The following is a 15,108-nucleotide window of genomic DNA, read 5'->3' as shown; positions in this document are numbered from 1 at the left end:
TATATATATATATTTTAAGATTTATATATATAAATTTAAGTTGCTTTTGCTTTACTTAATAGATTGTAAAACCCATATATAGATATCATGGTGGCAATATTGAGTACAGTATGCTTCAATAAAGAGAAATGATGGAAACTGAAATAAGTAAATAGCTAAATGAATAAATAAATGATAATGACAAATGTAAGATAAGTCTTTCTATTTTTTTTTTCTTTCTTAGAGAGAGATTTCTGCTCTAGGGTACATGCACTCACCAGAGAGAGAGTGAGAAACAGAGTGACAGAAAGTGAGGAATCACACTCCAGAGTGGATGGCCAAGACTCAATCCCTCCTCCATTCTCCTCTTGGGATTTTGGGCACACATTCACATATGCCCAGTGCGTTTTAAGCCACCAGGTCAAGGATTCGAACCACAGTCAACTATTTGGGAGTCCAGTAATGTAATCATTATGCATCTGCTAGTACCCAGTGTCTCTGTTTTTGTAGACTCATATAAAGGAGTTTGTCTTTCATTTAATTTATATTTTGGGTTATTTTGACTTCATATTATAAGATACTGAATTTGACAGGAGTAGATGACAACCTTGAACTGTAGTTTGTTTCCTCATTAATATAGTTCAGCTCTCTTTTGAGCATTTATTTAAAGGTGAATGGCTGGAATGCTGGAAAGGAACAGTGTGATTTACTTTCTTACTTATTTATAGACCAGATCTCTCTGTTGAGATCTTCCTGTCTCGGTCTCCCAGTTAAAGTTATAGTCAGGCTCCTTCCCACATCTGACTTTTAAAATTATTATTATTATTATTTTAATTCATAATAGAACACATGTGTATACATGAGAGAGAGGGTGCACTTTCCACAGGGCTTGGTTATACACGATCTTCCTCTTTCAGTCCTTTCCTCCTGTCACCTGCCTGAGCCCTGGGCACACGTACCTGCACTGGGCATGTTTTCAGGCCAACTGGGCCAAGGATTTGACTGGTATATGGCTTTCAACTCTGCAGATTTGGATGCTAACAGCTGTGCCACAGAGGCTGGACCCCGTTTCTTTTTTTTTTTTTTTTTTTGGAGAGGTTTTCGCTATAGGGCGTGTGCACTTGCCAGACAGACAGAGAGAGACAGAGAGACAGGAAGCGAGAAATCACCCCCCATGGGGGATGGTCACACCACAATCCCTTCTCCTCCATACTCCTCTCGGGATCTTGGGCATACACGCACACGCACCCGGCGTGAGTTTTAAGCCACTGAGTCCAGGACACGAACCGCGGTTGACTACGTGGGAGTCCAGCGACATAGCCATTACGCTAACTGCTGGTCCCTGGACCCCATTTCTTAAGATGGGGTCTCACTAGGTTGCCCAGGCCAGTCTTGAGCTCATGATACTCATGTCTTAACCACTCTGTGTTGCCAGGATTACAGATGAGCATTACTGCACCTGACCCACAGGTTGGACTGGTGATGGAGCCCAGGCCTCCCATGTGGCCCACTCTGCAGAACATAGCATCGTAGGAGTGCACGCCATCATGTCTGGGTCAAACAATATTAGTTTTAAACAAGTTGTTTCATAACTAAAAATTAATAACTTTAATATTGAGTTGTCGGAAAAGTCATGGTGCGTTTTCGCATAGAAAACTATATCATGTTTTTTTTTAACAACCTAATATATTAATTCTAAAGATAATATATTTAATTCCACAGTAGAAACAATCTCAATTACTGAATGAAATGGACAAACTAAATTTATTTATTCATTTTATTTTTGTATTTAAAAAAATATTTATCTTAGCTGTTTCATACTTCTGGCACTTTTACACAAAACACCCCTGATGGTAATGGTAAATAAATCACACACGATTTTACACCTTTATTTATTTTCTCATAGAACTTTTGTGATATTCAAATAAAAAAAGATTATCCATGTTTATTTTATAGATTAATAAATGGAGAAATCAATGGTGTTAAAGTTAACTTAAAAGACATATCAGAAATTCTGAATGATTCTATTCTTTTGCTTAAAATAACTAACACATTGTTTAGTACGTAGGAACTGAATATAATTAAACATTATATGTCATTTTCCCACGTTTCACAGCTACATTTTCCGGTTAAGCTGCACGAGACTGGGACAGTGGGCCATTGGCTACGTGACTGGGGATGGCAATATCTTACAGACCATACCTCATAACAAGCCCTTATTTCAAGCCCTGATCGATGGCAGCCGGGAAGGATTGTAAGTATGAGAAATGGAGTCCAGGTTTTGACAACTCACAAATTTGGAAAAGAGACTGGAGGGGATGGAGACGGAGAGAGAATGAACAATGCAACTGATCGTTTAGCTGTTTGCTTTTTGTCTCAAGAATAAGAAATGGGTGCTCCTTAGTTTTCATTATTCATCTTTTTAAAAGTCATCTTAAGGGAGTCTAATTAACTGAATCTAGTATGTGCTGTAGCAAATATATTCTGACATCAAATTATAATGCTAGTTTATGTTTTGTTGGACAATAAATTAGAACTTAAAAATAGTTTTTTTCTAAGTAATTATTTATTTAAATTTATTCATTTATTTATTTTCATTTTACCTGGAAAGAGAGAGAGTAGGAAAGTAAGAAAGTCAGGTCTGGGACTTGAACCATGGTCGGCAATCTGGGAGTCCAGTGCTCTTAACCACCATGCCACCTGCCAGCCCTCTTTTTTTTTCTGCCCTTTTTTTTTTTTTTTTTTTTTTTTTTGGGGGTTTTCTTTTTGTCACGAGCGGTTTTTGCTATAGGGCGCGTGCACTCACCAGACAGACAGACAGACACAGAGAGACAGAAAGCGAGAAATCACCCCCAGGGGAATGGCCATGTCGCAATCTCTTCTCCTCCATTCTCCTCTTGGGATCTTGGGCACACACACACACACGCCTGGCGTGAGTTTTAAGCCACCGGGTCCGGGATGCGAACCCCGGTCAACTACGTGGGAGTCCAGCAACATAGCCATTATGCTAACTGCTGGTCCCACAGCCAGCCCTCTTTAAAAGTAGTTTAAAGTAGATGTAAAACTGTGTATATTTTAAAAATTCTCTTTAAAGTAATTTATTTCCATTTGCCTTCTGTAAACCTCAAATTGTTAATTTTATTTTCAATTTGACTGATGATGCAGTAATTTTTAATTCTTGCCCTTTCTCCCTTTGTCCTTTCTCCTCCTTTTCTCTGTACATCCTCCTTTTACTTATACTAATAATGAATCCCTGTGCTAGAATGAAATGGTTGATAGCTATGTCCAGTTTGTTGCAAGCTGTTTATTTTATTAAGTTCTCTTCCTTTTTTAAATTCAAAATGCAATTTTCCTCCAACACAAAGTTTGAACAATCTGTTAAGCCCTTCATAGGAGGCACTCACGTATCTGGTTCTTATTTATTTTATTCATAAGCCATCTTCTTCATCCATTCCTTGTATTCTCAGTGTCACCTCATTACTCTGATTTTTCTTGCCGTTTGCTTTGCCAAGTGACTTAAGAGAAATATGTGACTCAGCTTTCTTCAGCAAGGAATGTGATAGAAACCTAGCAGAAGAGACAAATCGTGGTGGCGAGGGCTGGTTCTGCCGCTGTGTGCGGGGCGGGGACCCCGGTGGCGGGGCCCACAGGCCGTGACCTCTTCGCCGAGGGGCTCCTGGAGTTCCTGCGACCCGCGGTGCAGCAGCTCGACTCTCATGTGCACGCTGTCAGAGAGAGTCAGGTAGAACTCTGGGAACAAATTGACAACCTAGCTGCAAAACTATGCCGTATCAATGAGGATCAAAAAGTGGCCCTGGATCTAGACCCCTATGTTAAGAAACTACTTAATGCTCGTCAGCGAGTTGTCTTGGTCAACAACATTCTACAGAATGCCCAGGAACGGCTGAGGTGGCTAAACCACAGTGTTGCCAAGGAAACAGCCCACAGGAGGGCAATGCTGGATTCAGGAGTTTATCCTCCTGGTTCCCCAGGCAAATAACAGGCGTGCCCTGGCTTTAGAGTAGCACAAGTACTGTTTCCCAGCTGCCGTTTCTACAGATGTGAAGATTCCAGGAGACCTCTTTGGACCTTAGCGCTCAAGTTGTACCCATTCATGGTGGGGAGGGGGGCTCAAGAAATGTACGTGCAGCAGGACGCAGGTTTCCAAAGGACTTACGTACAATACTACTACAGCTTTTACTTCTATGAACAAGCTGAAGCCTCTACGTTTTTTAATTGCTACATATTCAAGGCTCACCCTCTGCAGGCTTAACCAGTCAGGCTTCCTTTGTCACATACCTGGTTACATGGGCCTGGGCAGTATATCCCTCTCTACCTGTGCTCTCATTTTTCTTTGTTTACACTGGGGATTTGGAGGAGAGGGCAGCCAGGCAAAGTGTATGGCCTCTGTCTAGCCTCTTTTGATTGCACTGGCTTGAATATGGTAGTACTATTGCTAGAACTATTTAAATCAATAAATGCTTCAATGCTATTCTCTGATCCAGGAAAAAACAAAACAAAACAAACAAACAAAAACAAAACAAAACAAAACAAAACAAAAAACCTAGCAGAAGAAAGTGCACCGTAGTTAGCACAGAACAAATGAGATCCGTTCTTCTGTTCACGTGGTCTGAAACATGGTATAAAATGATGCAGTTGACATTACCTGTGCTTCAGAGGAAAGATGTAAAATAGGTGTACATTCAAAGTATTTTAAAATAGGCCATAAAATGAATGTCTATATATATATTAAAGATATTTAATTGAAAATGGTTACTCAGTCACTGATTCTATAGGCATTATGTATTACGTACATGAAAATAATTTCTATGTTTTAAATGTTGTAAAAATTACTTATGATATGATGGAAGCTGTGAAAGAATGTGTTGTTGATATAGATTATATAAAAATAGAGACTAGCAGTTAGCGTCATAGCTACGTTGCTGGACTCCCATGTAGTTGATCTTGGTTCGAGACCCGGACCTGGTGGCTTAAAACTCATGCCGGTCGAGTGTGTGCACATGCCCAAGATCCCAAGAGGAGAATGGAGAAGAAGGGATTGCGGTGTGGCCATCCCCCCTGGGGGATGATTTCTCACTTTCTGTCACTCTGTCTCTCTCTGTCTTTCTGATGAGTGCACACACCCTATAGCAAAACCTCTCAATAAGTAGATAAATAAATAAATAAAACACTCAGGACTAGCCGATGGTGTAATGGTTACATTGGTGTACTCCTATGTAGCAGACACAGCAGCTTAAAACTCATGCCAGGCACATGTGTGCGGGGTGGGTGCATGTGTGCAATCCTTATGAGAGAATGGAGGAAAAAGGATTATGGTGTGGTCATCCTCCCTGGCGGAGGGGGGAAGAGTGATTTCTTGTTCTCTGTCTCTCTATTGAGCACATGTGCCCTATAGCAAAAATCTCCCTTGGGGGGGGCACACTAAACTGTGTTTAACTGAAAAAAATCTAATGAAATAACAAATGAAATTAGAACTTGTTTGTTTCTGTTTAAATTTTAGTTATCTTTATCCTGATGGAAGGAGTTATAATCCTGATTTAACTGGATTATGTGAACCTACACCCCATGATCATATAAAAGTTACACAGGTAAGGACAATTTCTGGGTAAGTGTTATTAACTAGTATCTGTAATACCTTTGAAATAATAAATAAGATCTTCTACATACATACCCTGTGGGTACAGTCATGCAGAGATATTTAATACAAAAGCTACTTAAGGATTTCTAAGAGTGTTCGAAGAGAAATTTTGTTACTCCTTTTTGGATAAAACTTTGTTATTAATGTTCTCACTTGCAATATAACACTGGAATTTATATGGAGAGAGAAATAAATTCACATGTAGACAGGTATGTGGAGAGGACCATAATTTATAAAGCTACAAAAATGTTTACAATAATTATATGCATTAACTTTTAGAATGGAATGGGTAATTGAAGCCTATTAAAGATAATAATGTTTTTCTAAATCCATTGTTGGCAATCTCATAGATTATGAGCAGGGATGGAACTAGGCAAATCTTTTTTTGTTTTACTTTTAGATTTTTAGTATGCTATATGGTTATTTTTAGAAAAATGTGTATTATTTTATTATACAAAGCACAAAGATCTTCAAATTATAAAAGATTTTAAAACAAGACTGTGTGGGGCCACCAAGTGGCATGGTGCTGGACTCCCACATGACTGATAGCAGTTTGAGTTGCAGACCAGGCTTTCTCACTTTCTTTCTCTCTCTGGTGAGCACATGTGCCCAATAGCAAGAATTAAATACTATGCTAATAAATAATTCTAAAAAAGTCTAGACTATGTAAAAGAAACTCTTCAAATTCTTCTTCATTCTCTCCCTGATTCCAATTCTTTTCATTTCCTCTGTTTAATATTTCTACCAATTTTAAGGACAGCATGTGGTGTAGTAGTTACGTCTCTGGACTCCCAGATGGCCAAATGCAGTTCAAGTCCCTGACCCGGTGGCTTAAACTCATGCCGGGTGCATGTGTGTGCATGCTCAAGATTGAAAGAGGAGAAGGGACTGTGGTGTGGCCATCCCCTTTTGGGGGGTGATTTTTCACTTTCCCTTTCACTGTCTCTGTCTCTCCCCCTCAGGAGAACATCTGTGCCCAAAGGCAAAAACCTCTTAAAAACATTTCCACAAATTTATATTCTTTTGACTATGCACATATGGTCACACATGGTAATTTCTTATTTATTTGTTCATTGATTGATTAAAAAAATTTTAAATTATTTGTATAATGAGATTATAAAAACTTATAGTTTTTGTTACTTTTAATGTTTTTACTAATTAATTTTTATTGTAACTTCTGATAAGGGCTTTCTTAATATTTAGTAATTATAAAATCATAAATGAAAATGTCTTTTAACTCTAGTTTCTTTTATGTATTGATTGTATATGTACACAAGATCTGTACAAAAGAATATTCTTTGTAGCACTTTCATAAAAGTAAAAAATTTTTAAAACAGTGATTTTTTTAACTTCAAAAATTTATAAATATCAAATGTTTCATAATACATTAAATAATACAGTATGTCTATATTGTATTATAGAACATCATCATTAGGAAGGAGGTAGCTGTACATACTCTCCTAGAAAGTTTTGTGTCTGGTTCTGTAAAAAAAAATTCACTTATACAAAGTTTAGTTGTGTAACATTTTATTTTATAAAGTCATATCATGTTAATTCAGTTTTATCAGTCAATCAAAAAGAAGAAATTACCGTATGTGAACAAATGTGCATACTCAAAAAAAATGCAAATTGGTAGCAAAATTTAACTGAGAAAGTGAACGAAATTGGGCATCAGGGAAAGGATGAAAGAGAACTTGAATAGTTGCTTTACATACAGTCTAGCTTTAAAATGTTTTATAATTTAGAGATGTTTATGCTTTGTAGAATAAATAATAAAGATTTAAGGGAGAGAAAAACCAAGCCAGAGGGAAATTAGATGTGTTCTAGAAAATAGTAGATAAGGATTTACTTTATTTGTCATTTCCAGGTTTTAGTCCCTGCTATCTTGATAGCATTATGTGAAACATATGTCTTGATATTTATATGCACTTCTAGTATTTTTAAAATTTTAATATATATTTATATTTTAAAAATTATCTAGTGATATTCATATGTGTAAAAGGATGTTCATGTGAGACAGTTTCTCTTTACATAATTACCATTAAAAATAAACCCTTGGGACACCTCCATAGCCTAGTGCTGAAGGGAGCTGAATCCCACATGGCCAACCATAATTTGAATCCTGGCCCCAGTGGTTGAAAAACACTCTGGGCATGTGTGTATGTCTGCCCCCAATCCCAACAGGATAAAAAAAATGGAGAAGGGAGTGCTTTCTCTCTTACTCTCTCTCTCTCTTCTCTCTTTCTCTGTCTGTTTTTCTGTCTCTCTCTGGTGGGTATATACACTATCTGGCAATTTAAAATAAATACATTTTTAAGAGTAATAACATTTCTTCTTCTTCTTCTTCTAATTTTTTTTTTAGAGTTTTTTCACTCTAGGGCACATGTGCTCATGAGAGACAAAGAGAGACAGAAAGCGAGAAATTACCCTCTAGGTGGGTTGGCCGCACTACGACCCCCTTTTCTCCATTATTATCTCAGGATTTTGGGCATGCACACACATGCCCCTGGCATGAGTTTCAGGCTGCCAAGTCTGGGACTCAAACTGCAGTCAACTCCATGGGCGTTCAGTGACTTAACTGCTATGACATCTGCTGGTCCATTTCTTTGAGCTACTCAATAATATTCTTATTCCTTAGGTTGCACTGACTTCTATATCTGTAATTTTATCTTATTGTAATTTTTTTAATTGTAAATTTGTTTTTTGGATAGTCATAACCACTATCAATATGTCTATTATTGCAGAGACTTCAGCAACTTGTTTTGAATCACTTTGTTTTTCTTTTTCCACTTTGATCCATTCTATCTTGTCTTTGTCCTTAATTTCCCTAAAAACTATTTGTACATTATGGTAGACACAATTTATTTGTGTGTGTCTGTGCATATATATTATGTGTATATCTACATATATTTGTATATACATGTAGGTACCTTTTACTCTCAAGTATTATTATCTTTTGGTAGGTTATAGACTAAATATTGTCATTTATTTATTCTACTGAAAGCCAGATATTTTATTAGAGCTTACTGGAGTAAAAGATTTATTATTATTTACACAATCTTTTTTTTTTAGAGGGATTTTTTTGCTATAGGGCGTGTGTGCTCACCTGAGAGACAGAGAGAGAGACAAAAAGCAAGAAATCACTCCCCAGAGGGAATGGTCACCTACAGTCCCTTCACCTCCATTCTCCTCTTGAGATTTAGGGCATGCACACACACATACTCGGCGTGAGTTTTAAGATGCCGGGTGTGCAAACGAAACCATGATCAACTGTAAGGGAATCCAGTGGTATAACCATTCATCTATCTTCTGGTCTCTGTTTACCCAATCTAGATTTCATTATTTCTTTTCTTTGTATTCCTCTTAAATGACACTTCCTTTTTTATTTTCTTTACATTTATAATTTATGTATATCTCCATTATGGTGTAGATTCAGTATTTGAGAATTCCTAATTTTACTATCCTCTATACTAATACCATTTACGAATTCAAGAGAATAGAAGTTTAATGAAACAATTTTCAGTTGCTGAAGTGATGAGTTTTCTTGACAGTGTTATATAAGGAAAGCATATACACTTTTAAAAGTTAGAGGCTTAATTTAAAATTTGAGTAAAGCAATTTAAACTTAGTGAGCCTCAGGTATCTTTTCTGAAATTTAATTTATCTTATTATGCTTTGGTGATTATACAAAATATTAAGTGTAGACCATGTTGCCTGTGATAAAAAAGGGTTCAGTAAATATTGCTTTTCTTCCATTGAATTCCTAACAATATCTGAGAAATAAAATTTAATGTTCAGTCAGAATTGTATTTTATTTCCAAGTCAGCAGAGAAATTAGGTGAGCATGCAATGGCTACAGAAAGATAAAGTCATTTATATTACCTTTTTAAGACCATAAGGTTTGTCTTTTGTGTGTGTGTGTGTGTGTGTGTGTGTGTGTGTGTGTGTGTGTGGTTTATGGTTTGTCTTTTTTTTGGTAGTTGGTGTTATTGTGTTTTAGAGAGAATTTTGCTATAGGACGTGTGCACTCACGGGGGAAGAGAGAAACAGAAAGCAAGAAATCACTTTCTCATGGGAGATGGCCATACCACAATCCCTTCTCCTTCATTCTCCTCTCAGGATTTTGGGATACACACATACACACACACACACACACACACACACACACAGCGTGAGTTTTAGGCCACCCAGTTCAGGACTCAAACCATGGTTGGCAATATGGGACAATATGGAGAGGCAACCATTCTGCCATCTGCTGGTCCCGGGTCTGTCATCTCACTGTATGTTGAAGCAAGTTTCTCCCTAAAGCAACAGTGCAGAACATGAAATAATCTGAAGTATTAAAGAGCTCCTAAAAGCTTAAACCTTTTTAAAATGGACCTGAGAGACCAAGCTGTAATTATCCATTTAAAACAATCTTGAATGTAACATAATTCTGACAGGATCAAGGGGGAAATATCTATTTTAAGTCATTTTCCTTGAGAAAAGTTGATATTCCAGTCCATGCTAGAAATACATTAACATTGCCCTCCATCTTTTTTTTCTAAATTCCAGGAACAATACGAACTATATTGTGAAATGGGCTCCACGTTTCAGCTCTGTAAAATTTGTGCAGAAAATGACAAAGACGTCAAGATCGAACCTTGCGGGCATTTGATGTGCACCTCTTGCCTCACAGCGTGGCAGGTATAATCAAGGTGTAATTAGCAGCATGGATGTCCGCCTTATATTCCCTACTAATAATTCTCTTTTCGATTTCTTTCAGCTTAATGATTCAGGAAATAATATTAGGTGCTTTATTTAAAATGCATATTTAAATAAATCTCCTTTGTTTGAGTTTCTTTATTATGTATTTTTGTGTTGTGTTATCTATTTTGTTTTTTTATATGTATAACTTTATTTTATGATATTAGTCAGAAGATATCCTACTTCTATAGCAGCATTGATTTCATGATATCACCTATAGAGATTTTACCAAGTAGCCATATTTATACAACTTATTGTAGGTCTGATTCTGTTTTTATTGTAGTAGGTTAGATTCAGAAATAAGGTGATCCCTAATTAAGATAAATTATATATAAGCATTTTCCATCAAGACTCTTTTTTGCTAAGGAGAAGTGGTGGTTCTGTTACACTACAATAAGAATCTACAGAAGATATCTCCCAAATGTTTAAAGTTCCCACAGAAATAGGCTTTAAATTTTCCAATTTACAGAAGTAGAATTAAAGCAAACTTCCTTCCTGTCTGTAGCAGGCATTCAATAAATATAAATTGCTTTGGTGTTTTATATTAAGGCCTATAGAATAATTGTTCTGCCCAGGGACTGTCTTGTGCATTTTCATCTGTAATACAGTTTGGACATTTTAAAATAGATTTTTGGTTAGATTTCCACTATTGAGTATTTGAAGGACTCATGGAATATTTGGATCAATTCATTTTGCCGCCATTGCTTATCTTAGTCATATTGAAGCTAGAAATAGATTGATGGAGTTTAGATGACAAATTATTAAATTTTAAGCCTTTAATAAAAATGTGGTTGAGTATATTGTAGACTTCCCGACCCTATTCCTGAGCCCTCACCTTGCTTAGTCTTGTCTCTCCAACCCTGAATCTCCGTCCCCTGAGGAAGGATGGGATAAGTCCTTGAAGGGGGCCGACAGTCTTAGAGGTGCGTCAATGCCTGTTGAACTCACTTGCTGACACAATGCTAGGAATCTTCAAAAAGCTTATGGAAAAATGTATTAGAAAAAGGAAAATTATGCATGGATTTCAGTTTTGTTTTGTTTTGGCACTGGGGAAACAAAACACAAAAATAAAACAAGACGAAACAAAAAAACCCTCACACTTTAATTCCATTTTCTACACATTTTGTGAAGTCCCCTTGGATAATGATTTGTACTTTTTAAGAGTCTTACAAAAAGGACCTCTTTTTCCTTTTGAGATTTTAAAAACATGTCTGAGGAAAAAGAGGAAGAACTACAAGATAAATTACAATCAGTTTACATTTTTACAGTTCTTCCTGAGCTCCCAAATGTTTTTGTTGCCACAGTAAAACTGTTCAACCTTCCCACACTTTTCTCCTCGGCGTGCCTTTGGTTTGTATGTTACTTTAGGTTTTTCTTGATATTCTTGCCTTTATTTCCTTTTATCCCTTCACAATGCTTGTGCATTCTGTGTAGTACAGGAAGGTGTTGGAGAAAGAAGGATAATTTGTATGACATCAGCAAAAGTCATCCTCAACACTTGGGCTTTTTATTGCTAAAAGTTAGGGTAGCGTTCATCGTTCTGCAAGCTTAGCAATCAATGCCTTTTTAAAATGCCTTTTTAAACATGACTTTTAATAGATACGCTGGTAGAAGATAAAGCTGTTTGCAAGTGTGTTTCCAATGTATCAGCAGAAGATATTACAGAGGTATGGTTGACAAATGACTCTGATGAGACTATGTTGGATTGGCTTATCTGATAACCCCATGCAGTATTTCAAGATAATATTAAGCTGACTATGAGGCAAATTTGTGTTTCTCAATCATTTGACCTTCAGTGTGGAAGCCTCATACTCACAAGTATGAATAAACTGACAGCTTTACCTTTCTCCCTAAAGAAAACCAGGGTTTTAGGCTAGTAGAGACTCCTGGTATACTTTGTCCCCATGTGGACCTGTGTAATTCAGTCAGTTTCCTTTGGCTTGAGTCTTGGAGCATACACATATATTCGAGCCTTTAACTTGAGACTGTGCTGAATACTTGTTGTTTAAGTGGGGTAAGTGTCAGGAACTGATATTAGTTTGGCAGAAAGCTTTGATTAGTAAAATTTATTGTTTAAAGCATCATCCAAAATAAAAACTTATTTTGTGTCCCAGGTGAGTAAAATTATGGTTAAATATAAAACAAGAAAGGTTTTATTTTATGTTTTCTATACTTTTCTCTCTCTCTTTTTAAAAGAATTTTGCCACAGGGTGTGTGCACTTGCCAGAAATAGAGAATGAGACAGAGACAGAAAGAGGGAAAGTGAGAAATCACCCTCCTCCAAGTGCAATCCCTTCTCCTCCATTCTCTCCAGATTTTGGGCATGCATGCATACCTGCCTGGTGTGGTTTTCGTGCTGCTAGGTCTGTGTCTCAAACCACAAAGTCAGTCAGACAGGATCCATTGCTTTAACCACCATGCCTCCTACAGCTCACCTTCTGTATACTTCTTTGAGGGGACAGAACAAGAGAGTAAGAGAGAGGGAAAGTGAGAAAGCAAGCCGCCAGTTCTGGGACTTGAACTGCAGTCGACCATGTGAGAGTTCAGAGCCTTTTACCACCATGCCACCTGTTAGCTCTTTCTGGATACTTCTTAAAAGAGAGTTTCTTCTTCTTCTTCTTCTTCTTCTTCTTCTTCTTCTTCTTCTTCTTCTTCTTCTTCTTTTCTTCTTCTTCTTCTTTATTTCAGAGTGTACTGAGCATTTTATTTACTAAGGTGAACAATCAATTTGCAGTAGGTCTTTTATGCACAAAGGCATAGGACATTTGCCATTTATCATTGCCATATTATTAGTGCTTTTTTATTGCATTACCACAACCTTTCTATGTATTAGTGTATTATTCAAATAGTGTATGTAGTTCCTTCTGCCAGGTTGCTAATCAATTCCTTGACCGACTTTATGTTTCTTCATATTGGTCTAAGGACCATATATAAAAATATGTCCCATAATATTTGTAACTTGTTAATACTTGCTATTTCTCTTTTTAAATCTGAAGTACTTCTCAGTTTTACTTTTAGAAATTGAGGAAGTGCATGCATTGTCAAACTCTGAAACCAGCATTTAGGTAAAGCTTGAGGAGAAGCTAAATGAGCATTGTTTACCAAGCAGTAGTTTACTAAGTAAACTAGAACAAAAAATGACAAGCTTAGATGTAGTCACAAAGTTGAAGTAATAATCATATTATGTCACTGGTGGGTATTTTGCATATATTTTAATAAAATGTGCAAAAGCTTTATTTTAGCATGAATTGAATTCTCCTCACACAAAACAATTAAGTGTTATTAAATATTTCCCCAATACATTGTGTACATGTCTTTGTAAGCTCTTATCTTGTTGTATTCATATTATAGACATTTACATATACCACATATCAATTTCTTGTTTATAATGTGGATTACTTTACCTATTTTAAAATTTCATACCCACCATGGTATCTTACCATTGTTAGTTATTCAACAAATACTTATAAACTATATGGTAGATAATAAAGGATAGAGAACAGATCTAAGATTATATTAAATGAAAGGATGAAAGTTGTGAAAACTTTCTTCGTTCTTCCTAGCTTCTTAGTTCTATCTAGCCTTAGTTCTATCTAGTTTCTTTCTAAGAAGTATCTATGATCTTGCAATGAACCTTTACCATGCCTACGATCTGAGAATGAGTCCTAAGAATTTTAAGCCTCAGATCCACTTGTTCCATTCAGCAGAGTAACAATTGCGTGATTTCCTTCAACCTTTTACATTTTGAGTTTTATACTACGTTATGTATTTCACTTTCATTGTTTGCAGTAATACTGGCACTGACCCAAAGGAAGTTTCTATTTATTGTTCTTTTACACCAAGAAACATGTACAATAATCCTTGGTTGAAGTTTTTCTCTACCTCTACAGAAATGCTCTTAGGGCAAGATTATAGAATTCTACAGTGATACTCCATAATCTCAATATCTCAGTCTTACATTACTGGTGAAAGGTAATTTCAACTTTTCACTATGTCCACTTTGGGATAATCTAAATATTTCAACTTTTTCAAGTGAATTTCACACACTGGTGCTTCCTGTCAACCACAGATATGTTTTGACAGTGTTCACATTATTGTTTGAATAGCAATGTTTGGTGATCATTTAAACGTGTTGTTGTACAATGCCGCCGTGGAAAATGCCACACCTAACTATATAATGGGTCACGGTCAAAACACTGCAATACAGCTATATTGTATAAAATTACCTTCAGCCTAGGTGGGTAAGATTGTGTGATAAGATATACATTGAACATGAAAGAATTTCGTTTGTAGACACAGTCCCCTCCATAAGATATCGCTTGTATATACAGATAGTACAGAATTTTACTCAACCTATATCAGATCTCTAGGCTCAGGTGCTTATATTGATAGATATCTTTCTCGTCTTTTTTCTTATTAAGCAATGGTATTGAAGTAGAATCCATGTTTTCTGACTTTGAAGCCAATGTTTTGTTTTTGTTTTGTGTGGCTGCTTTTCTTGTCAGAGAAAAAGTTTTCCAGCTTAATTGTAGACAGGATTAATTTCTTATTTTGAGCCCCCCTAGCTAGTTCAGTAGAAGCAAACCTGGATTATTTAACTGTCATTCTCAATGATCTAGTCATTTAGCATCTACTTAGGAAAGGTTTCATAGCAACTGCTGTGTCTCAGGCTCCGTACTACTATTTGAGCTCAGAGCACTAAAAACCAGTCCCTAACCTCAAGA

The 15,108-nt window shown here is 36.4% G+C and overlaps 1 protein-coding gene and 1 pseudogene across 4 annotated transcripts in view; both read left to right on the top strand.

Moving 5' to 3' along the window:
* Positions 1–15,108, top strand: part of CBLB (Cbl proto-oncogene B) — a 238,663-nt gene that overhangs the window by 137,227 nt on the left and 86,328 nt on the right. For all 4 annotated transcript variants that reach the window (XM_006146266.3, XM_006146263.3, XM_006146264.3 and 1 more), the window contains exons 7-9: positions 2,096–2,233; positions 5,501–5,588; positions 10,193–10,324. In XM_006146266.3, the coding sequence (XP_006146328.1) occupies positions 2,096–2,233; positions 5,501–5,588; positions 10,193–10,324 (358 nt within the window). The remainder of the gene's footprint in view (positions 1–2,095; positions 2,234–5,500; positions 5,589–10,192; positions 10,325–15,108) is intronic.
* On the top strand, positions 3,321–4,183 carry LOC102487786 (SNARE-associated protein Snapin pseudogene; annotated as a pseudogene).

Source organism: Tupaia chinensis, unplaced genomic scaffold (genome assembly GCF_000334495.1).
Source record: "Tupaia chinensis unplaced genomic scaffold, TupChi_1.0 Scaffold000174_1, whole genome shotgun sequence".
NCBI classification, from domain to species: domain Eukaryota; kingdom Metazoa; phylum Chordata; class Mammalia; order Scandentia; family Tupaiidae; genus Tupaia; species Tupaia belangeri.
This window is presented reverse-complemented; position numbering and strand designations above follow the sequence as displayed.